General features: G+C 52.3%; 2 protein-coding genes across 8 annotated transcripts; one reads left to right on the plus strand and one right to left on the minus strand.

Annotated features, from left to right (window-relative positions):
* Nucleotides 1-891: 891 nt before the first annotated feature.
* Nucleotides 892-21,688, minus strand: MFSD13A (major facilitator superfamily domain containing 13A). Of its 7 annotated transcripts, XM_045068621.1 has the most exons (9): nucleotides 21,600-21,688; nucleotides 6,219-6,464; nucleotides 5,697-5,779; nucleotides 4,702-5,154; nucleotides 4,446-4,569; nucleotides 3,724-3,820; nucleotides 3,074-3,245; nucleotides 2,802-2,995; nucleotides 892-1,716 (listed from the first exon to the last, which is right to left on the minus strand). In XM_045068621.1, the coding sequence occupies exons 2-9, from the start codon at nucleotides 6,384-6,386 to the stop codon at nucleotides 1,454-1,456; spliced, it is 1,554 nt and encodes a 517-aa protein (XP_044924556.1). In that variant the 5' UTR covers nucleotides 6,387-6,464; nucleotides 21,600-21,688; the 3' UTR covers nucleotides 892-1,453. The 7 variants fall into 7 exon arrangements, with proteins under 7 accessions (XP_044924556.1, XP_044924557.1, XP_012910047.1 ...); XM_045068622.1 differs by lacking the exon at nucleotides 4,702-5,154; XM_013054593.2 differs by having other exon boundaries at nucleotides 2,802-3,245.
* CUNH10orf95 (chromosome unknown C10orf95 homolog) lies at nucleotides 20,655-22,288 on the plus strand. The gene is made up of 3 exons (XM_045068623.1): nucleotides 20,655-20,904; nucleotides 21,060-21,796; nucleotides 21,940-22,288. Exon 2 carries the CDS (start codon nucleotides 21,108-21,110, stop codon nucleotides 21,765-21,767), a length of 660 nt encoding a protein of 219 aa, XP_044924558.1. The 5' UTR covers nucleotides 20,655-20,904; nucleotides 21,060-21,107; the 3' UTR covers nucleotides 21,768-21,796; nucleotides 21,940-22,288.
* Nucleotides 22,289-22,757: the final 469 nt, after the last annotated feature.

Here is a 22,757-nt window from a genome sequence, read left to right on the forward strand (position 1 = left end):
ACTCAGATATTCTGATTAATCAGCTCTCCATTTTAAACCTGGTGGGGGCGATTTCCAGGCCCTTTGCAAATATTAACTTATCTGATCCTCCCAACAACCCTGCGAAGTAGATATTTTTATTACCCACTTTGCAGATGAATTAGAGCCACAAAAAGATTATGTAATTTCCCAAAGCTCTGCTGTTTATCAACTAGGATTTGAATCCAGGTAATATAGACCTAGAGCCTAAAGTTTTAGCCACTATACATATCCTCAAAAACCACTGGCCTTAAGCAGTAGGTCCCAATCAAGTGGGACATGCCTGGCAATGTCTGGAGACACTGGGTTGTCACCACTGGTCGGGAAATGCTACTGGCATCTAGGCAGAGGCCAGGGATGCCACTTCAAATATTCATAACGAAGAACTATCTGGCTCCGAACATCCTTAGGTTGAGAAACGCTGGCCTAGAGCACAGGTGTTCAATCCCAGCTGCACAGTAAAATCATGGAGTTTTCCAAAACCTTCCTTGCCTAGGCCATAGCCCAGAGCCCATGACATCAGAATCTTGGGGAACAGAATTCAAGACATTTTTGAAAGCTCCCAGTGACTCCAGGGTTGAAGACCTCAGTTGTGGAAGCAGCTGCTTTTCCTCACTCCCCATGCCTGACAGTGGTGTATGGGAAATGCACCAGGACATGACCACAGGCCTGCAAGTCCTTCTGCCCCGAGATGCTCATGCAGCTACCGGTCTGCACGCCCTCCCTGCTACCTCAGTGACTCTGATAAGGGTGTCCCCCTACCCCCACCAACTCATCTACAGAAAAATGTTCTCCGGGTGCTTTTCCTATTAAGAGGAATTCTGTTCCCAACCCCACCCACCCACCACTCCTGCACGTAGCACAGACCTCAGGAACAGAAATGACTGACTTTAATCAGTCTGCGATGACATGAACTTCTTTGAGAGGTCAGATAGGGGTGGGGAAGCCCTGCAGCAGCTGGGGCACAATACTTCAGGCACAACTGAAGCAGAGAGGTCAGAGAAACCACTGGAAAGGTAGAGGGAGGGGGCGGTGGGACTCACAGAGTCCCCTGAGTGGTGAAAGTGGCTTCGGAGCCTACACAGCACCAGCCCCAGCCAGGTGGTTGGACAGGCCTCCATGCCCTACAGCAAACCCATGTGATCGCAGACAGCCCCTTCCCTTCTTGGTCCTCCTCTTCCTCCTGCCCCACGGCAGGGAAGCAGGTCCCTGAGCACATACAGCCCAGCTCTTGTCCAAGCTGGGCCAGACAGCCAAGCCAGAACTTAGACCTCAGTGATGCTCCTGGCTCAGCCTCAAAGGCTCCCATTCTGCCATCTGTCCTCCAGGCTGTGCCCCAGGGAGGCAGAGGAACAGGACAAGGTCCTGGCAAAAGTGGCTCCTGCCCAGGCCTGTGACAGCGTCCTCAGCAGGGTGGCCTTGCTGTGCCTGCATCTCACACCATCTTAACATCCAGGGTCTGGGCCCGTGATAGGTTCTGGCGCTGGGCTTTGACCATGTGCAGGCGTCTCCCGTGCAGTGTGAACTGGGACCAAGTGAACAGCTGCAGCAGGGCACAGGTGATGGGCACCAGCACCAGCAGGTAGAAGCAGCCCTGGCGGAGTGTCGGGGCCTGGGCTGGGGCCGGGGCCGGGGGCTCTGGCCAGGGCTGGGCACTCCCCACAGGGGTCAGTGGGGGCTGCTGGAAGAGATCATGACCTAGGATGAGAGAGCGTGCAGAAAGAACAGGATCAGCCCCGATCTCCTCCAAGGTCCCCAGTGCCACATCTCAAGTGACACACACGCATGCTAAACCACAACTCCCTTCTTCCCCCAAACTTGCCTTACCCTGCGCTTCCCTTCTGGGTGACTGGCACCATCATCCACCCCATAAGCACAAAGCCTTCCTCAATTCTTCAAAATGGAGTCCCCAGCAATTCTCACTCCCCAGCAGCCAGTCCTTCCCCTCCCCCCAATTCCAAAACACACCCCACACCCAGACACTTTCTTCCAGCAACCCTGGCACTGCCAGCTCCAAGCTTCCATGGCCTCGGCCACCGCCTCCCCATAGCCCATTCTCCATACTGCTGTCAGGGCGAACTTTAAAAAACAGACCAGACCATGTCACTGCCCTGCTAGACCATGTCACTACTGCCCTGGCAACAGTTTCTATTCACACTGAGAATCAACTCCAAACCCTGTACTGACAGACAGAGTTCCCTGCTGCCCAGCCTCGTCTCCAGCCACTCCTGATACTTTGGTCCTCTGTATTTGGCCCCCTCCCTGTCCGGGATTCACTGAGATCTTTCTAGACCCAATTCTTGTCATTCAGTCCACATCCTGGGTGTCATCTCCGCAAAGAGGCCTTCCTGGACCACACACTAAGTAGCTTCTCAGTCACACTGCCTATGTTGCCATCACTTTTCCCAATACCATCGCTCTTTTCTTGTTTGGCTCTTTGTCGCCAACCCCACCCGTCCTTCTAACCAGAATGTAAGTTCCAGGAAGGCAAAGACCACTGTTACCTCCCTAAAGGAACTTGGAGCCGCTCCTGGCAGAGAAAGTATTCTATACATGCTTGTTGAATGAATGAATGAATGAATGAACTATTGAAACATGGGAAGTACTGGACATTCAGTTTCTCTCTCTACCTGGGCAGTGGTGGAGGAGGTGTGGACCAGGCACAGCTTGTTGGCCAGTTGCCATTCTCTCCCCATGACTGGACCCAGCTTGTCAGCTGCTGTGCCAGGTAAGCTCTGAACCCTGGAACCTCAAGAGCCCTGTGCCAGTCCCAAGGCCCTCACCTGTGTAGAAGCACAGCAGCCAGGTGCCCAGCAGTGGGGCAAAGGTCTGGCCCGGCTTGGTCACCAGGGCCACCATGCCAAAGAGAAGAGCTGAGGCCGCCTGCTTGCGGCGGTTCAGGACCAGGTCCTCATCCACCAGGTCAGTGACCACCAGGGTCAGCAGCTTACAGGTGCCCTCCGTGAAGACGCGGTTGCTGCCAACGAAGAAAGGGGGAGGCAAGGATGACCAGGTGGAGCGGAGGTGGAGGTGAGGGAGGGCGGCGCAGGCATACCTGGCAATGAAGAGGCAGAGGAGGCCAGGGCGGTCGGGGCCAGCCAACAGCATGAGCAGGCTCAGGCCCAGCTTGAGCAGGAAGAGCCCCCGCACCACGGCGTAGACGCCCCAGCGCCGGCACAAGGGCAGGAAGTAGAGGTTGTTGAGGTGGGGGGCCACGTAGGAGATGCCTGGACAGAAGGGCGCAGCCTTGTCAGGGGGCGCTGCCAGCGCACATGCCCGCCGCGGGCGTCAGAGCGGGCACGGACGGAAGCCTCCCGACATGCCGGGCTCTGCGCCACGAGCTTCACGTCCACTTATTTAATCCTCTCCACCCTTCAGGATCAGTCCTGTGATTGCCCCTGCCTCACAGATGGTAAGTGGAGGCCCAAAGAGACTAAAGAAAACACACCCAAGGACGCACAGTGAACATGCAGTCAAGACGCGCCCCCAAGCCTGTCAGCCGCGCTGTGAGGGGCTCCATCACCGAGACCACAGCGGCCACACCCTGCTCGCACCGCAACCGGCTCCCACCCCCTCCTCCCACAGCTGAGCCGGAGGCTGGAGGCAGCGCCAGGGACCCCGCCCCCCGCCCCTGCACCCCTGCGAGCTGCCTGCAGCTGGGCGGCAAGCTTCGGGCCTTCCAGCCTGCCTGCGGCACCCACTCACCCAACAGGAAGGAGCCCGTGGAGAGGGAGATGTGGTCTGACAACAGATGCTCCAGGAAGAGGGGGAAGAAGTTGCTGTTGAAGTGGCAGTGAAAGACCTGCAACCCAACGGCCCCTGTGAGGAGGCTGCTGGGCTGGAGGGGAGCTGGGAGCAGGCCGGAAGCCGACTGGGGAGCGCTGAGAGCAAGAGCAGGCTTTCACCCCATGTCCCTCCCCACGGAACATGCCAGAATAAAACCCAACACCAGATTCCTGTTGCTCATCTAATTTTGCTAAAAGGTAGAAGGAATGATTAAAACTGTCAAATTGAATGATTAAGTTTTTTTCTCTTTAATTGATAACACTTTTGTAAAACAATCTTGTTGGTATAAACACCATCTATTTCTGAATTTAGCTAGCTTACATGCTACAGGTGTTTCAGGCGCGGCATTTAGTGTTTTAAAAAGATTGTCACAGAGTTCCCCAGGGGCACCTCTTTCTCACAGCTTCCTTTTGCAGGTGAAGACACAGCTGCCCTGAGAGACAGACCTGCCTAAGGTCACACAGGGAGTGAGGACTTCTAATGGTCCTAGAATCCAGGCCTTTCAACGAACAGACCTGTGTCCCAGCTAACAAATCACCCAGCAGTGCTCACATGAGGCCCAGCTTTTAAGGCACCTGCTCCCCTGAGTGAGGCACATCCTGGCTGTCGGTGGGGGGTTGGGGGGGATGCTGCTCCCATACCTGCACCAGGTCCATGCCCACGAACCATAGGAAGTTCCGGTGACGTGCCAGCTGCTGGAGGTACTGGCCGAGAGTGATGCTGCCTGCATCCTGGCAGCCTGTGAGCAGCTCCTCTCCGCACAGGCTACAGGGCACAGGGGAGTCACCCATGGCCTGGGGCTGGGCCAGAGCCATCTGCCACCCCCAGGCAGCCGCCCATGCCCCAGGGGACTCTGTGTGCTGCAGGGAACCCAGGGCGCTGGGCCAGGCCACTCACCCGCCATCCGCAGCCAGGGCTGGGCACTCTGGCTGCCTGCCAGCTGCCTCAACCTGCCGCCTAAGCAGCTGTGTGGCCCCCACAAAGCCGAGCCCAGAGCCAGTGGCCAGTGCCACGCAGAAGGCGCGGAAGGAAGAGAAATCTTCCTTGTTCCAGAAGGCATAGGAGGCAAAGACAGAGAGGGAGCCAGCCGCACTGAAGAGGGAGCAGTAGAAGTTGAGGTGGGTACGGTCGTGCGCAGAGAGGGCCAGGTCAGCCAGCAAGGCATGATGATGCAGGTCCACGAGTGTCAGGAAGCCATCATAGAGGCATAGGCACAGCAAGAACTGCAGGCCAGCTGGGGCCCAGGGCACCCAGAATGCCAGGAATGAGAGTGCCAGCAGCGGCCCATGCCAGCCCAGGGCCCGCACCCGTGCCAGCACCACGGCCCTCGAGGAGAGCCCAGTGCCCGACCTGCCAAGGAGAGGAGGAAAGGTGGGAGTGGCTCTTACCAATTTGGCTAGCCCCAGTTCCCCCTCTGCCCAGGCCCCAAAGGGAGGACAGAGGCCCAGAGTATGAAACTCACACCAGAGTGAGCCCACTGAGCCCCCTGTCCTCAGCCTCTGACTTAGGAAGCAAAAGAGGTATACTTTCTCATCTGCTCTCTTGTGAGCCTGCCAGGGTTGATGGCCAAGGGGTGGTGGGATACCTATTTCTCAGGGTTTGGCTCAAGCAGGGATGGAGTCAAGATAATTGCCAGAAGCAGCAGAGAGGGTCTGCTGTACAGCTCCCAGTTCTGAGGACCTGACAAGCCAAGCTGGGGTAAATCTCTCCCAAGGTGAACAAGGCAACAGTTAGTCAAGGCCACTTCTCCCACTTGCCTGACCTTGGGAAGGGAGGGAGTTGGCCCAAAGCTGAAAATGCTCTCCCTTTCTCTCCCCACCCCAAACACAGGCACCCTTGGGGAGGGGTCGGGCGGGATAGGACCCGCTGTGAGCCATCCCCAGGACACAAACCGGGGCTGAGAGCTGAGGAAGTGACGGTCACTCAGCCAGCCGAAGAGGGGGTCGTTGAGGCTGTTCCAGAGGAGAAACACCGTCTGTGGGCAGAGGGGAGATGGGGCAGGTGGGCTCTAGGCAGCCTCTTCTCCAGAGTTTTCCCTACCCAGCCTGTTCGCCACCCCTCAAAGGTGAGCCCCGCTTTCCTGCCTGCAAACCTTTGCTCAGGGCAGTCCCTCTGCTAAAACCCACTCCACCAGCCACTGCCCCCATCAGACGCTCACCTACCCAGGGCAAATTTATCCAGCTGACAAGTTAACCTATGTGAATACATTTTGTCATATATGTGAATATTTAGAACCATGCCAGGCTCAGAGGACAGGGGCCAGGAGAAGGAGGAGTCAACACCTCCAGCTCCAGCTTTTCTTACTAGATCGCGGTGGGCAACCTGGCCTGCCCCATGCTCTGGACTGGGTGGGACCTAGCCCTGCGATCTGCCCAGCTCTGCGCCGCCCCCCCCCACCCCCAGTGCTGGCCTACCTCTCCAACCCAGAAGGCAGCTTTGTTGATCTTGTACACTGAGACAAAGGTGTCCACATAGTAAAGCAGGAACACATTGTGCAGGATAGAGATGAAGAGGGCCAGGGAGCCATAGACCACAGCAGTAGGAAGGCCCAGCATCCAGGCCTGGAGCCTGCCCAGCCCCATGGCTGCCAGCTTGGCGTCAGCTCCAGCAACACTGAGGAGTGCTCACATCCTTCAAGAGCAGTCTGGCCATCCTTGTCCCTGGGGGAGAAAGTTAGCTGCAGGGATCAGAGCCAGCTCTGCTCCTAACCCCAGACCTCTGAATCATTTAAAAACTCATTTCCGGGGGTGGCTGTGTGGCTCAGTCGGTTGAGCATCTGCCTTTGGCTTGGGTTATGATCTCAGGGTACTGGGATTGAGACTCCCGTCTAGCTCCCTGTTCAGTGGGAAGTCTGCTGTTTTTCCCTCCCCCTACACTCTACGACCACTGCCGCCCACCGCCCCAGCTCATGGAAATAAATAAAGTAATAAATCTTAAAGAAGAAAAAAAAAAACCCACAACCTCATTTCCACTGGGAGAAAGTTTGTACACAAAACAAAACTAGAGATTCATCAATAACATAACAACCGAAACAGTGCTAGTCTGGATACCACTATCTGAGTTAACCCAAGAAAACTGATAAAAGCGTGGGGAAAAAAGGCAGGCATCCAACAAGTTCGAAGCCAGGTCATGGGCTAGGACACTGTGCTCAGTATTTTCTTTCATCTACACTATCTTATCACAAAAACCTTAACAATCTGGACATGCCAGCTGTGAGTCTGGGCACACAATGCCCCTATAACCTCAGGCAAGCTACTTAACCTGGGCCTCAGTTTCCTCTTCTGTAAAAGGGAAAGAAGGATGATCATGCCTACTCTGCAGAGGAATATAAAGATCAAGGGAGGTAACTCAGGGAAAGTGCTTGATAAATGGATAGTGGTGGTGTCATGATTTATATTTATATAAATATAATGATATGTATTTATAAAATCCCTACAAAATTTATGGCACTCGTACAATGTGAAAAGAGAGCAATGCGAAGCTCAGAGATGTTAAGTAACTTGCCCAATGTCATACAGCAAAAAAGCAGGAGATTTTTCTGGTTCTAAAGTCTGCCACTTGACCTTCTAAATCAGGTTCCTATGCACTGCTGGGTAGAACAGAGAGTGTTGCTGTGATGTCAGGTTCCACAGGTATATAAGAGTGATAGAATCCACAACCGCTCACACACTTTGATTCTGGAAATCCCACCTCAAGAAATGAACCCCAAAGGAACATGTACACAGACATTCAAGGCAGCAATGGTAATAAACAGCAAAAAGTTGGACATGGCCCAACAATGCAATAAAGGGACTGGTTCAGCAAGGCAGATGCTCCCCAGAGAAGGCAAGCCTGTGGGCCACCTCAACACATAGATGAGAAATTCAAGAACCTGTTATGGGAAAAGAGTGAACAAAGCACAGTGGGGGTGCCTGGCTGCCAACTGGTCTGACTTGTACACAGAGGCTGGACAGACAAACAGAGGCTGGACAGAAAAACATGAGAGGGAAGGAAATAAAAGTCAGATCTTTATTAGAGCAGGCCTTCTTAAACTGGAAAGTGCTTTCAAGTTATGTGGGCAATTCATCAGAATGCAGATTTTGACTCAGGAGGTCTGGGGAGGAATCAGCTTCTGCACTTCGAAAGGGGTGCCCAGGTGGCGACCACGGGGCCATGACCGCAGATTAGGCAGTGAGGCATTGAATCTTTTTTTAGATTCAAAGCTTTCATCCTCTTTTCAGAAAAATAACCCTGTGTCTGACCCCCAGAGGGAAGCTTAGAGGATTTCCTTCTCTCCAGTTCCCCATTGTGAGTTAAATCATACCCCCCAAAAGAGATATGCTCAAACCCTAACCTTTAGCACCTGTAAGTGTGAGCTTATTTGGAACCAGGATCTGGGCAGATGTAACCAAGTTAAGATGAGATCATAGTGAATTTGGGTGGGCCCTTACAGGGACATGGAAATTTAGACACAGAGACAGACACATCCAGAAGGAAGGTGGCTATGTGAGGACAGAGGCAGAAAGTGGAACGATGTAGCTAGAAGCCAAGGAGTGCAAGGACTGCAGGCAACCACCAGAAGCTAGGAGGAAGCAAGGAAGGATTCTTTCCTAGAGCCTCCAGAGGGAGCGTGACCAGCTGGAGTTGTTTTGGACCCTGAGACAATACATTTTGGTTGTTTTAAGCTACCCAGTTTGTGGTAATCTGTTCCAGCAGCCCTAGGAAACTCACACATACCCTTGGGGGCTGTTCCTCTCTGAGTCCTTGTAACACCATGCCTGACCATGTGTGCGATCTACATGTTCGTGTATGCACGCATGCACACGCACATACAGATACACACAGCTGAAACTTCTGCTTCCCATCATAGTCAGGCCCTGGAGAGCCAACTTCAGCCCGTCTAACAGCAGTGACTCCCAGGACCTGTCCTTGCCCCATGACCCACGAAGGCTCCCACTCTGTGCCCACTCTTCTAGGGCCTCTGCCCAGCCCAGCCTTCCCTGGGTCTTCAAGCCACCCTCTCCTCTAGCCCCGCCTTTGTCCTTGGTAGTGCCCCTGCTGGAAGCAGCCTCCCCTCTCCCCATCCTTCGAGAGCCAGCACTGTGTCCAGACTCTCTCCAGCCCCTTACAGATGCCTCCTGCCACCGTACCACAGACTCTCCTGCCTGCCCCCATAACAACCTGACTGTGTGGTTTCTCAGGTCAGAGCCTGTCTCTCTGTCCTCCATCTCCTTCGGGGAGGGTGGACTGGACACGACCACTCTCTGATAGAAAAACAGGCCAAGTGGGGAGGAAAAGAAGGGAATCTCAGGGTCTCTCAGGCTCAATGGAAAATGAGGGCAATTGCTCAAGAGATCCAACCTGGTGCCCGTCTATGCCTAGTGCTGGGGAATGAGCAAAGGAGAAGTAGCTGGAGCAACCGGAAACTAGAAACCAGCCACTAAGTCTGTGAGAGACTCTCCCAGGCTACAGTGATCCTACCTTGCCGCAAAGCAGGACGATGGCCAGCTATGCCTCTTCCTGGAACCCTTGAGCCCCTGAAGGAACATTTGGTGGGAAGTACTTTTCCCCCCATAGCTTTATAGAGGTATAGCTGACACACAAGGATCAGCACATATGCAAAGTGTACGTCTGATCAGTTTTAACACATATATGTACCTGGAAAACCATCACAACAGTGGAGACCATGAACATACCCATCACCCTAGAAGTTTCCCTGGAACTTTCTAAGGAACGTAGTGGAAAGAAAACAGAATTAGGGGCCTCTTAAGTCCTGACTGCACCATTTACTACCTGTGTGACCTGGAGGAATTTGCTTAACCTCTCTATGTCTGTTTCTTGATCTGCAATATGGCACCAACCTTTCTAGGACTATTGTTAACAATCAAGGGGAAAGTACTCTCAAACACTTAGCACATGAGTGCAGTGGACAAACTTCAGAGATTACTGCTATGGAGCCTCTCAGACCTTCCAAACCCACTACACAAGGATGGGGTGAGTAATAATCTAAAGGTGTTTGGGGGGCTGCAAAGCTATCTGTTGCTATCCTTTTTAAAAAATATATATTTTATTTATTTATTTGACAGAGATCACAAGTAGGTAGAGAGAGAGGAGGAAGTAGGCTCCCCGCGGAGCAGAGAGCCCGATGTGGGGCTTGATCCAGGTCCCTGAGATCATGACCTGAGCCGAAGGCAGAGACTTTAACCCACTGAGCCACCCAGGCACCCCTGTTGCTATCCTTAACCTAGCTCACTTTCTCAGACTCCCCAGGGCCTTTCAGACCCCCACCCCTGCCTCACCTCCAAAGCCTTTGTCCAAAGGGAATGAAGCCTCCCAGGCCCCCAGCTGGATGACCAATGACCTACCCTGGAGGCTGGAGAAGGTGAGTCCTGGAGGCAAGTCCCCAGCCTCCACCAGCTGGCTCCCTGCACCCCTGCTGGGGTAACAGCAGAAAACCTCAGAGGTGGTGACATGGGAAGGGTGTTATTTTTGCCATCAGGAGAGGCTGGGCTTAAATTTCACCTGCACTTCCTACTAAGAATGTAACCTCAGGCAAGTCACTTAACCTGTCTGAGCCTCAGTTTCCTCACCTGTAGAATGGGAATAATAATGCCCATCCTTTAAAGGAAAGCAGGCAGGACTAAACTAATGCCCAGGAGCCCAGAGCACTGTTACACAGAAGATGTTCAGAAACTGGCTTTTTCTCGGGCTCACTCATAAAAGATCAGAGTAAGAGCAGGGGAATAGCCTGGTAATCCGGCCCCTTCCCACGGTAAGGGAATTCGAGAGAGAAGACAGGGCACACAAGGCTAAATCAAAAGAGGAGAGTCTACAAGTAGCAAGAACACATGCACAGTTCAGGAGAGCTAGATACAGGCCCCCACCACAGCCAGAGGCGGGGTGCGGGGGTGGGGAGCGGCAGGGGGGGGGTGCCAAAGCGACCTGTCCAGGTAAGCCTCTGCCCAGGAGAGGGTGCTGGGGGCGGAGTGTGGAGGGTCACTGCAGCCATTTTTCTTCTACATTCTGCTCCTCCCTCAGGAAATGCCTGCCCCTACTCATCCTCCTACCCTCAATAAGCCCCAGCAGAAAATAGCAACCCTGCCTCTCCAGGGGAGGAACAGCTTGGAACCCACACCAACCTAGTTGCATAACCTGGGTGAAATACCCTGTAAGCCAGCCAACTCCACCCCCACCTTGGCACCTGGCAGAAGAGCCTGGTGGAGGTCCCCAGAGCCCATGCTTGTGCTAGGATGGTCCCAGTTATGTGGTTTTGAGCCAGCATTTCCTTTCCCCTGACCCTTGGTCTCCTCATCTTTAATAAAGAGGGGATGTGGAGCGCCTGGGTGGCTCAGTGGGTTAAGCCGCTGCCTTCGGCTCGGGTCATGGCTCGGGTCATGGCTCGGGTCATGATCTCGGGGTCCTGGGATTGAGTCCCGCATCGGGCTCTCTGCTTGGCAGGGAGCCTGCTTCCCTCTCTCCCTCTCTGCCTGCCTCTCTGCCTACTTGTGATTTCTCTCTGTCAAATAAATAAATAAAATCTTTAAAAAAAATAAATAAAGAGGGGATGTTGCCAACCTTTTGGATTGCTGTGGGGCTGAAACAAAAGGTACACAAAGCACCAAGCACAGTCCCTGCCACATAGGAGATCCTCGATAAGCAGTAGCTACTGTTATTCTTTTTCCTGTCTCTGGAGTTTGGTTTCAAGACCTTTAAAGGGTTTCAGTCAGTGTTCCCTTCTGTCAAATCCACGACTGAAGTGGTCTCTCCAGCACCCAACATGGACAGACACCTCTCGCTGCCTGGTACATCCTGACATCCCTCATATTCTCTTTTAAATGCCACCTCCACCCCTTTGTTCATGCTGTCCCCTCCATCTAAAACACCCTAGATGTAGCTACATATCATTTCTTAGGCATCTGGGTAGGCCTGGCTTTTACCTCCATCATCAAGAATCCTTACAACTCTTGTTACTACTTCCATCTCATTTTATAAACAAAGAAACCAAGGCTCTAAAGATCAAATAAATCACAGAGCTATTAGGGGCTGGGGCAGATTCAAAACTGGTGTTTTTGACTAAAAAACCTCAGCATTTCTCATGTCACTATGCCCAACCCCACCACCATCTTATCAAATCTTGCTGATTCAAGGCCTATTTCAGTGGCACAAGACTTCTTGAGTACACCCAGGCAGGTGTTCTCTCCCATTTCAGGTCCCCTGGCTCCTTGATCAGGATCCAAATGCCTCCCTTAGCCCTCCTCCAGCACCCAAGCTCTGTAAGAGCAGCACCAGGTCAGACCCCAGTTTTCTACTCCCTGCTTCCACCAGGCTCCTTCAGCACACAGTAGGTGCTCAGTTAATGCCTGCTGAGTCAGTGTGCCCCTAAAAGGCCAACATGGGTATCCCCAGAACTAGGGAGAAGCAGCAGCCCTAGGATTGCCACACCCAAATCCCACTGTGCCCCTCAGCTCTGCTTGGCTGTGAGAGTCAGAAAGAGGCAACCAGGGGAACCTTGATGTGCCCTGCTGAATACAACACATATAGCAAGGCAACAGGTGCACAAAGAGGAAGAGTGATGACAAAAAGTTACATTTATTAACCTTGTACCATGTGCTAAGGAAAGCAGATACAGTATGGAAAGAGAGCTCAGGGCAAGGAGGTAGAAAGACACCAGATCAGAAAGGGTTTTGTAAATCACACATAAGATTCTGTCCTGAGGACAACAGAAGGGGGGCACTGGGCAGTTGCTGAGGTGACAGAACCAGATCTGTTTGGAAGGAGTCCCCTGGCATAAAAACTCTCTCTTGACCCATCAGGCTTCTGGAAGATAAAGAACTAGAAAGGATGGGAACAGAAGCATCTCCTTGATTTCTGAACCAACCGATAGTGGCTGGGAGCTGGTGGATTTGGTGGAGGAAACCAAGAATGCCAGACTGGGCCCCTAGAGTGAGGGGCATCAGGAGGGTGGGTGTTGATTCCCTTCAAAAGGACTAATGACTGTATGTGAAGCAGTATAGTGTAAAGGGGGGAAAGCTACTAATAAGCATAATTTGGAGTTGCGAGCCCTGAGTCAAGTCTGAACATCATCACTACTAACTAGCCGTCTGAGTTTATTCCTACATCTATGAGGCAGGAGAAAATAATTCCATTCTCTACCTGTCCTCAGGAGTATCAAATGAAATTGAAAGGTGTAACACCCTGCACAAATATTAGGTGTGTCCTTTTCTCAACAAGCGGCTGACCTCTCAATTGTCTGCTGCCTCTCCTGTTTCACACCCGCCTTGCCCGTCCCCCTGCCCAGCCTCCCTCCCCACAGCAGAGTCCAGTCCTGGCAGGAGGGCCTCCCCTGGCAAGGGGGTGTGGGGTGGGGGTGGCACCCTCCATTCCAAATACTAATAGGTCTATCCTCCTCACGCTGGAAATGAAATTTCGCCTCACTGGGGAGTGGGACCCTCCTCCTCTCCCAGGGCACTGGAGGGTCAGCGACTTCACCCTGGGACCACCAGCCCCTCCCAAGCCACCAAGGAGTCTGGGGCTAACCCAGGGGCTCTTTACGCAACAACTGGCGCTGAAACATGTGGTTCTCCAGCCTCTCTGTACGTTAAAATCACCTGAGGAGTTGCTCAATACCAAGGCCCCGGCCTCACCCCTGACCAATTAATCGGAATTTTCAGGGATGGGGCCCAGCGTCAGTGTTCTTTTAAATCTCCCCAAGTGGTTCTACTAGGCCACCAGGGGTAAGGGCCACTGTGTTCATGAAATGGATCCCGGCCCGAGGCATCCCGCGACCCCAGACCCCCGAGGAGCCCTTTTTCAAGGATTCCACCCTTGAGCCCAAGTTTCTCCCATCCTGCCCCAAGGGCTCTCCCAACCCACAACCTGATCACCTCAGGGACACCCCCACCCCGCGCGCGCGCCTCGGCAGACAGCCCCTAGGACTCCCATTCCTGTCCCCGTGGGTCCGTCCTTTGCGTCTGACTGGCCCCCAGTCCGGCCCGCTCCTGTCCCCGCGCCCGGGCGGCGTACCAGCCCCTCACCAATATCGCGGCAGGCGAAGCCTAATCCTGCGGCTGCCTGGAGCCAGGTGCGAGTCAGTGCGCCTGCGCGCGCCCGGCCGGCAGCTTCCCCAGCCTCTCCCCCCGCCCCCTGCCGGCGATTGGCTCCGCGCGGCTCCCGGGACCGCGCCCCGGCAGGTGCCCGCGCCCAAGGCTGCCGCAGCCATATTTGTCACGGGCGCGTGCCCGTGGGGACCGAGAAGAAAACGTAGATGCTGGCAAGAAGAGAGCAGATGGCCTGGATTCCTGACGGTTCACCCCCCCTTCACCTCTATAGTTGCTTAAAGTCCATTTCACTTAAAATCAACAAGGCTTTTCTGAGTGCTCCCCTCTCTCTCCCTGTCCTTCCTTAGTATTAATTCGCAGAGTGAAGAGAGCACAGCACCTTCTTACGAGCCATGTGGTCTGACTAGATGCACAGCTAGGCGGATGAAAGGACGACAGTGGCGCAACCTGGGACTCCCTGATGCTGGAATGTGAGCCCCTCGAGAGTGGACAGCCCCAGCTTAATGTGGAGGCGCTGGGGCTCAGGCCACAGGCGTCGGTCCCAGGAGAGCTACCATGCAACCCAACCTCCTCGAGTTAAAAATAAGAATAATAAAGTAAAAGGAGTACCGAGCTCTCGCTGTGTGCCCTGTACTGTGTTAAGCACTCTGCATCCATTAACTTGTAGTCCTCACACCATCCCTGGGAGGCCGATGCTATTATTCCCATTTTACAGAGGAGGAAACAGGTTCAGAGAGATTCAATGACTTTCCTACAAGCAAGAGGCCCAGCTAGAACCAAGCTCTCCTGACTCTCAGAACAGGAGTCTTTCCTCTTCCTACCCCTGCCAAGGGCCTCAAAGTCAAGTTTTATTTTGCTTAATCCAGTCTGGTGAGGATATCCCATGTCTTTTCACAATAGGCCTGTAAGCCTGGTTAGTTTTCCAGGCAACCAAACAGCACACACTTCAGACCTCCTGTTTTCTAACCCTGGGTTATGGGGCAATGAGTATGGGCTTTAGCTTCCCAGGACCTGGGGCCTGGTCCCCTAGTTCCACTTCTTTGTTAAGGGAACTTCCTTTTATGAGCCTCTGTTTTATGCCTTAGAAGGATTTTGTAGGCATTAGTTAAGAAATGGGAGTGTTAAGAATTTTGCCAGCTTTTGGTCATTATGTTTTTGTTGATGGTTGTCAACAGGAAAATCATCCTCTTCCTCCTGCCTGACAACTTGGCAAAGGGCCCACCTACAGCAAATGGTCCAACACTAGAGCCCTCATAAGCAGGGATTGGAGTCTGTCCAACCAGTTCCTGTGGTGCCCCAGCAGTCCTGTGAACTTTGCTCCCAGCATCCACCACTTTTCTCCCCATCTTTTTCACCATCATTTCTCCCCAATCCTGCCCCCTCAGACCCTCTTCTTACCTCCTATGTCCCCCTGAAGCCACATTCAGACCTTGCCCCTTCAGACCCTCCTCTTCTTACCTCCTATATCCCCCTGAAGCCACATCATTTCTCTTCTGGACTTCAACCAATTTCTGGAACCCCTCCTGCTCCAGAAAGCCCTCATGACTAAAAGGAAGTTGACCATTATTCCCCCATCCCAACCCGTTATTCCCATCTATGTTCTCCTGGCTGAGAATATAAGGCTGGAAACCCAGCATTCAGCATGTTGTCTGGCACACGAGGACCTCCATAAATTGAGTAAAGGAGTTCCCCTGCCTTTCCATTTCTGACCAGCATGTGCCTTTGTTGCAAAACAACCCTGACTCTTTACTTGGCCCTCCAGTCCAGTGGGAAAACAGGGGAACAGAAAGGGCTGTGAAGGAGCCAGAAATGAATGTAATCCATTGGGAAAACTTTGCCCCCTATGTTGCACTTAATGTCTCATGGTTACACTGAAGCTCCTCACCCCCCTGATTTTTTCTTTTTTAAAGATTTTATTTATCTATCTTTCTATTTATTTGATAGAGAGAAAGCATGAGAGAGCACAAACGGGGAGCAGCAGAGGAAGAGACAGAAGCAGCTCCCTTCCAAACAAGGAGTCCAAAGAGGGGCTCAATCCCAAGGACTCTGGGATCATGACCTGAGGCCAAGGCAAACATTCAACCAACTAAGCCACCCAGACGCCCCCTCATTCCTCTAATTTTATAGACAACGTAGCAATGTAATGGTGTTTGTACCAGTACCAGGACTGGGTCTTGATTATCTCCAATCTTCCTTCCTGATTGCCAGCCACAGAGCTAACTGGGAAGGGACCTAAGATGCAACTGGGGCACATCATCTGCCTGACTTCTTGAGTCATATCAGAGTCCCTAGATTGTGGGACAAATAGATACATAAACAGTCTTTCTCCTCGAAATTCTCTCCTCCCTCGGCTTCTGATCTCTCTGATCTAGGTTCCATCATGTTCTCCTCCTATTAAACAACTCCTCCTCAGTTCCCAGGGCACGTTTTTTCCCATGGGCTTTCTAAAATCAAAGGACAGGTCCCCCACGTTTCCATTCTCTTTTTTTTAAAGATTTTATTTATTTGAGGAGTGGCTCAGTCCTTTGGTGTTGTGATCCCGGAGTCCTGTGATAGAGCCCCACATTGGGCTCCCTGCAGGATGGGAGGCCTGCTTCTCCCTCTCCTACTCCCCCTGCTTGTGTTCTCTCTCTTATTGTGTCCCTTTCAGTCAAATAAATAAAATCTTTTTTAAAATAAATTTTATTTGAGAGAGAGAGAGAAAGCACGAGGTTGGGGGGGGGTGGAGCAGAGGGTTGGGGAGAAGCAGACTCCCCACTGAGCAGGGAGCTGGATGAACAGATGGACAGATGGATGTGGGGCTCGATCCTGGGACTCCAGGATCATGACCTGAACTGAAGGCAGATGCTACCAACTGAGCCACCCAGGCACCACCCTGCAAGTTTCCATTTTCAAAACTCTTCTCATTTATTCACTCAAACTTGTCAGGTCATGGGCTATCTGGGGTAAAAGGGACTTCCAACACAAGACTGCTGCCTTTAAAAGGTGTTAAGTGGAACCCAACAAAGTGGCAGCCATGACAATGTAGTGAGGTGCGGGTCAGGTCAGGTAGCAGCTGTTTCAGTCCTTCACCTACTACTTTTCACTTCATGACTACCCCACCTCCCATCTCCAGCCTGAATATAAAACCACCTGCCCGACAGTTCCCCGAACAAACTCCCTGACTGCACCATTTCCTCAACTTCCAATCACCCGCAAGAGGTTTTTTTGTTTTTTGTTTTTATTCTCCAGGCTTGCCTTGACTACCCACCCAGGCAACTAAGCCAAACCTCTAATCTACCCACTCCACCCAGGCAGTTATATGGGGTCAATTCTTGGTGTATCTGCTCCCATCTCTTTTCCATTCCCAGCTCCTGCTTTGGTTGTCAGTTTTCCTGGGCTCATGTGAGAACCTCCTCCAAGACTAGCTTCCAGTCTCTCTCACCAATCTATCCTCTACTTTGCCAACAGGAGAGCCTCTGATCATGGGGTTCGCAAATCAAAAACTACTCAGGTTGCTGCATTTTGAAATTTTTCATGAACTGCTGGGGAAAACATTCAGGGTGTAGTGGAGATGCAAACAACAGAAGACTCCACCCCACAGTGTGATAACCCAAACTTAATTTTCTGAGGACGCAGGTGATGGTGCTTTGTAATTAAAAACAGAAATTTATTTCATTGTCTTCTGTAGTTAAATTTATATGAAGTAAACACAACTGGTGTGTGAAAAGAAAAAAGACTCCATTCAAACCAGATTAAGAAAGAAAGGAATTTATGGGGTGGGGAGGAAGCATTGGAGGAAGGTAGTCAAAAGGTAAAGTTCCAGAACTACTAGGTATGTAATACATATGATGATTATGAGTATCTGAAAGTTGTTAAGTAGACCCTAAGAGTTCTCATCACATGGGAAAAATTTTTATGTGTAAGATAATGGATATTAACAAAACTTAATGTGTTAATCATTTCATCATATACTTAAGTAAAATCATTTGCTGTATACCTTAGACCTATACAATCGTGTATGTCAATTATATCTCAATAAAATTGGACATTTAAATGATGTCAGCAGGACTTAATTTCTCTTTCTGTCCCTTGGTTCCACTTCTTCTGTGTCTCCATGCTCCTATAGGCCTTCACCTCTCCACCCAGACTGTATTCTTTCAGATTTCTGTCCAGGGGAAAGAATGCACTTCCCTCCACGCCAAGAAAACAAAGTCCTGGGCCTGGCTCCCACTGACCAGTTGAGTCACCTGGCTACTCTCAACCAATCCTTACGGCCAGAGGGATTGCAGTGCAATTGATCTAGCCATAAATCACCCATAACTTTAAGGACAGAGTATGGCCAACTCCCCCAGAACCACTTCATTGAGTACATAAGGTATGGGACCCCCCAAATCTAGAAACTGTTACTACAATCAGGATGAATGTTGAGAAACTCACAGTTTGGTCCTTATTTTTCCCATTTTACCTGAACCAACCCCCGACCAGCAGAGGTCTTCAGCAAGCATATAGGGACCGATTATTAAAGTACAGGCTTCTCGGGACACCTGGGTGTCTCAGTTGGTTAAGTGGCTGCCTTCGGCTCAGGTCATGATCCCAGCGTCCTGGGATCGAGTCCCATGTCGGGCTCCTTGCTCAGCAGGGAGCCTGCTTCTCCCTCTGCCTGCCATCTGTCTGCCTGTGCTCTCTCTCTCTCTGACAAATAAATAAATAAAATCTTAAAAACAAACAAACAAACAAACAAAACACAGGCTTCTCACCCTCCCAGCCTCCAACTTGAGCTTGCTCTCACACGCTCCCCACCTCCCACCCAGGTGTGACCAGATCCCCGTGTGGGAGGAAGAGGAGAAAGGGGCCAGTTCCACAGGGCCCACGATTGAGCTCCAGGCCTGGGTGAGGTGAGTCTATAGGCAGTCTTGGACATTCCTCAAGTGCTGAGATTTGGAGAAGACAAAGTTATAAACAGGAAGGGGGAGGAATATTAATTTCCTATTGGCACTGTAACAAATTACCAAAATCCTAGCTACTTAAAACAATACAAATTAATTATCTTACAGTTTTGGTGGTTAGAAGTCTGCCTCATTAACTAAAATCAGGGTGCTGACAGAACTGCGTTCCTTTCTGAAGGTTCTAGGGAAGAATCCATTTCCTTGTGTTTTTCAGCTTCCAAAGGCTGCCAGCATTCCTTAGCTTATGAGCCCCTTTCATCTTCGAAGCCAGCAACAGCTGGTTCACTCTCATATGACATCACTCTGACTCTTCTGCCTCCCTCTTCCACATTTAAGGACACCTGTAATTACACTGGATCTATCCAGATAATCCAAGATAATCTCATTTTGGACAGCTAATTCACAACCTTAATACTATCTACAACCTCAATTCCCCCTTGCATGTAAGGTAACATATTTGCAGGTTGGCAGGGATTAGGTTGTGGACATCTTGGGGGTGGACACCTCCCCCAACAAAGACCACTTTGTCCTGAGACTAGTTCCTGGAGTGCACAGAGGGTGAGGCTCCCTCTTGGAGCTCTGGGGTAGGGAGTGTCAGGAAGATACCCAATTCCAGTATCTATCTTCACCAGGCCAATGGCCCAAGACTTGAGAGAGCAGCTCAGCCAGGAATATAAAAGTGTGACATCATCAAGGCGAGTGCAGAACTTCCCAGAGGGTAGCTGGCCTTTGAGGGGCAACTGAAAACGTAAGAGGAGGGGGTTACTGGTGGTTCCTGAGTCAAGATAAGAGGAAGAAGGAAAGTATGATGGTCCAGCAGCCCAGCACCTGGGAGATGGTATCAGTTTTAAGTATCCAGTAACTACCACCCGGGCTTGCAGCCAGAATGGGCTGGAGCTTAGACAGGGCTTCACCCAAGAAAGGGCTTCACACCAGAAAGATTGCTGGCTTCACCCAAGCAGGGTGGGCTTTGGCCTTAGTTGGACTGGGTTCAAATCCCATTGTGCTACCTAGACTGTGTAAACCTGGGAAAAGTGGCCTGACTTCTCTGAGCCTCTGGTTCCTTATCAATTAGATGAAAATGATGTCACCATGTTCATCACATGGCTATTAATTAGTTCTTGGGGCGCCTGGGTGGCTCAGCTGTTAGGCATCTGCCTTTGGCTCAGGTCATGATCCTGGGGTCCAAGGATCAAGCCCTGCATTAGGTTCCCTGCTCCGCTTCTCCCTCCCCCACTCCCCTTGCCTGTTTCCCTCTCTAGCTGTCAAATAAATAAATAAATTTAATTAACTAATTAAATAAAAAGAATTAGTCCTTATGTAACATTCTAGAGGGGGAGAATTGGACACAGAGTGAAAGAAGTCCCAGCATGGATTGGCTATTAAGCTAATTACCAATCACGAATCTTGAGATAAGGTTGAATTTTGTTCTTACCATAACTAGCTGTGTGAGTTTGGGCTAGATACTTAACCCGCATAACCTACAACACTGGGAGTGTTTTCTAGTCACATAATACATTTACTGTATACCAAATCTGAGGTAAGCAGCTTTCTCCTACATTAAGTGGGGGGAAATTTTAGTACCTCCTTCCTAGGGCTGATGTAAACCTAAAGTTAGATGCTCATAAACAACATCATTCAGTGCCTGGTGTAGGAGCTTCACTCAAATGTTAGGATAATTCAACCCATTTGGAAGGGCTGGGAGCATGGGGTGTGGGTAACAGGTGGCTAACTGATTGGAAAGGGCACCAAGACAGCCTAAGTGATGTAGGAGTGGGGGCATCCCTGAGCACAAGCCTCACCTTCTGGGTCAGGCAGTGACCCAGTGTAGATACAGGTTGGCTGGCTTCTGGCCAGCAAAATGTGTTTCCCTTTGCCTGGAAACCAGGAGGTGTGGCGGAGGCAGGGCATGAAGGGTAACAGAGCCACTAAACAGTGGTGAAGTGGAGCCTGCTCTGGACTTCTCTGGCTCCCCCAAAGGCTGGGGACCAGCATTTGGGACCAGCTACCCCTGGGCTGAAGGAAACGAGTGAGGAACCACCTGGGAAGAACACTTCAGGACTGAAGGCTTGAAAAGGCCTTGGGTCCTACGGCCTACTGAGAGCCTGGGTTTCGTCCCAGCCCTGGGACAAGAGGTGAGATGGAAGCTGAATGCCTTAGGAAGAGTTCCCCTCAAACCATCAGGTGCTGCACATGGGCTCCTGCTGTGAACCAGAGCCCTGGGTTACTAAGCCCCAGGGATGGGTGGTGGAGACAAAACAAAGAGTATCCATACACACTCCCACCCTAGGTATGGACCATGCTGCAGTAAAAATGCCCGCCGCTTGAGCTTCAGACCATGTATTCATACAGCTGCCTGGCATCCAAGGAGGGCGTCTGGCCTCCGCTGCAGCCCCTCACCTACACCTACCTGCCCAGCCCTCTGCTGCTGCCCCCCATCCACGCCCATAGCTTCTACAGCTGGCCCCCAACCCTGAGCGCAGGCGAGTGGCCGGCTCCGCGGGAATACCACTGCTTCCACCGCCCAGGCGCGCCCCTGGCGGCCGCGCTGCCCTCGTGGGCCTTCCAGCAGGCCTACGCCGCGGCCCTGCTCCCGCCTTTCCCGGCGCCCGGCTACCTGGGGCCATCTCTACAAGGGCCCGCGGGGGAGGAGACGGCAGCTGCCCCGCGCTGGGCACAGTGGCCCGAAGGCGGCAGCCTGCAGGCGGAACTGCGTTGGGGCCGCGTGGAGCGCGCGCTGGGCCCGCGCCTAGAATTGCCGGACGTGGTGCGCCGGGAACTCCGGCGCGTGTACGGCACGTACCCGCGCACCGACGTGCGCGTCACCTACCGCGGCGGCGAGTTCCTGCTTCAGGCCACGCCGCGCGTCCCCGAGCCCGAGTACCGTGTGCAGAGGCGCGTGCTGCGGCCGCCCGCCAGCAGCGGCAGCGCCGACAGCAGCCCGGCCGCGGAAGTGGCAGAACGTGGACGCGGGAGGAAGAGGAAAGGCCGGAGCTGAGGACGCCGCGGGGCCCGGCGGCCGGCCCGGTGAGCACGCGCGTGCCTCTCCTTCCCTTCGCCCGCCGGCGCCGGTCCGCTGCGAGGGACACCTCCGCGGTGCGCTGGCGCTGGGTGCACCTCGCTTTTTGCCTTTTTGTTTTTCTTCTTCTTCTATTTTTTTTTTAACCAAGACTGCACGCCGCCCACCTGCTGCACTTCCCTGATTTCTCTCACGATATTGCTGGATAGCGGGGGAAGGGCGAGAAGAGATCAAGAACATCTCGGGGTGGATGTCCTGTTTCTCTTCCTTCCATCCGGACTTGGGAAACCTGGTTGTGGGGCGGAAGAAGGGCGCGGACCCTGTGTTTCGTCTTTCCTTCCTCCTCCCTATTTTAGAATCCTGCCCTGCGCCAGGCCCCCACTTTCCCTTTCCCCCTCCTCCGCCTAACACAGCTCCCCGAATTGCCTAAGTTCCTGCCCAAGCTGAGGGCCCACCTATCCGCAGGTTGTAGTGAAAAGTAAATAAATGAATGAAGTTAAGTGCATGCTGCGAGATCACTTTTCTGTTTGGGGTGGGTGGGGGTGTTCCTCATCTCGCTAATGTGAGGCTTACTCCCCTGCTTCGGGAAGAGCCGGTGTGCCTCCCCACAGCAGGGCTGAGCTCCCTGCTTCGCAGAGTGTAGGACCATAGGCTTTCTAGGCCCTGCGGCCCACTACTTGCCCTGACCCACCACCCTGGGAGAGATTCTGCGGGCATAAGCTCTTTTGTTGAAGCCTGGGTGGTAGACGTGGCTGGGGAAGGAATGGCTAAGACAGACTTAGGGCTGCTACTGACATTTTCTAGTTGTGTAACTGGGCTTGCTGAGCCTCAGTTTCTTCATCTGTAAAAATCAACCCACCCTACCCGGAAAATTCACTGGGTTGAAATTTAAGATGAATGTCACTTCTTGTCTCCTAATTCTCTTTTTTTCTTTTTTAAGATTTTATTTACTTATTTGTCAGAGAGAGA

Source organism: Mustela putorius, unplaced genomic scaffold (assembly GCF_011764305.1).
Source record: "Mustela putorius furo isolate JIRA1106 unplaced genomic scaffold, ASM1176430v1.1 tig00003909_pilon_pilon_pilon, whole genome shotgun sequence".
Taxonomy (NCBI): Eukaryota; Metazoa; Chordata; class Mammalia; order Carnivora; family Mustelidae; genus Mustela; species Mustela putorius.

Excerpts from the sequence above, each read along its gene's own strand:
- MFSD13A (XM_045068619.1), bottom strand. The coding sequence starts at position 14,002 with ATGGCTGCGGCAGCCTTGGGCGCGGGCACCTGCCGGGGCGCGGTCCCG. Across the intron at positions 5,155-6,218 it reads CTGCCTTCTGGGTTGGAGAG|GTCGGGCACTGGGCTCTCCT; the intron begins GTAGGCCAGCAC and ends TCTCCTTGGCAG. Across the intron at positions 3,246-3,723 it reads CACGGGCTCCTTCCTGTTGG|GCATCTCCTACGTGGCCCCC; the intron begins GTGAGTGGGTGC and ends CCTTCTGTCCAG.
- CUNH10orf95 (XM_045068623.1), top strand. The coding sequence starts at position 21,108 with ATGTATTCATACAGCTGCCTGGCATCCAAGGAGGGCGTCTGGCCTCCG.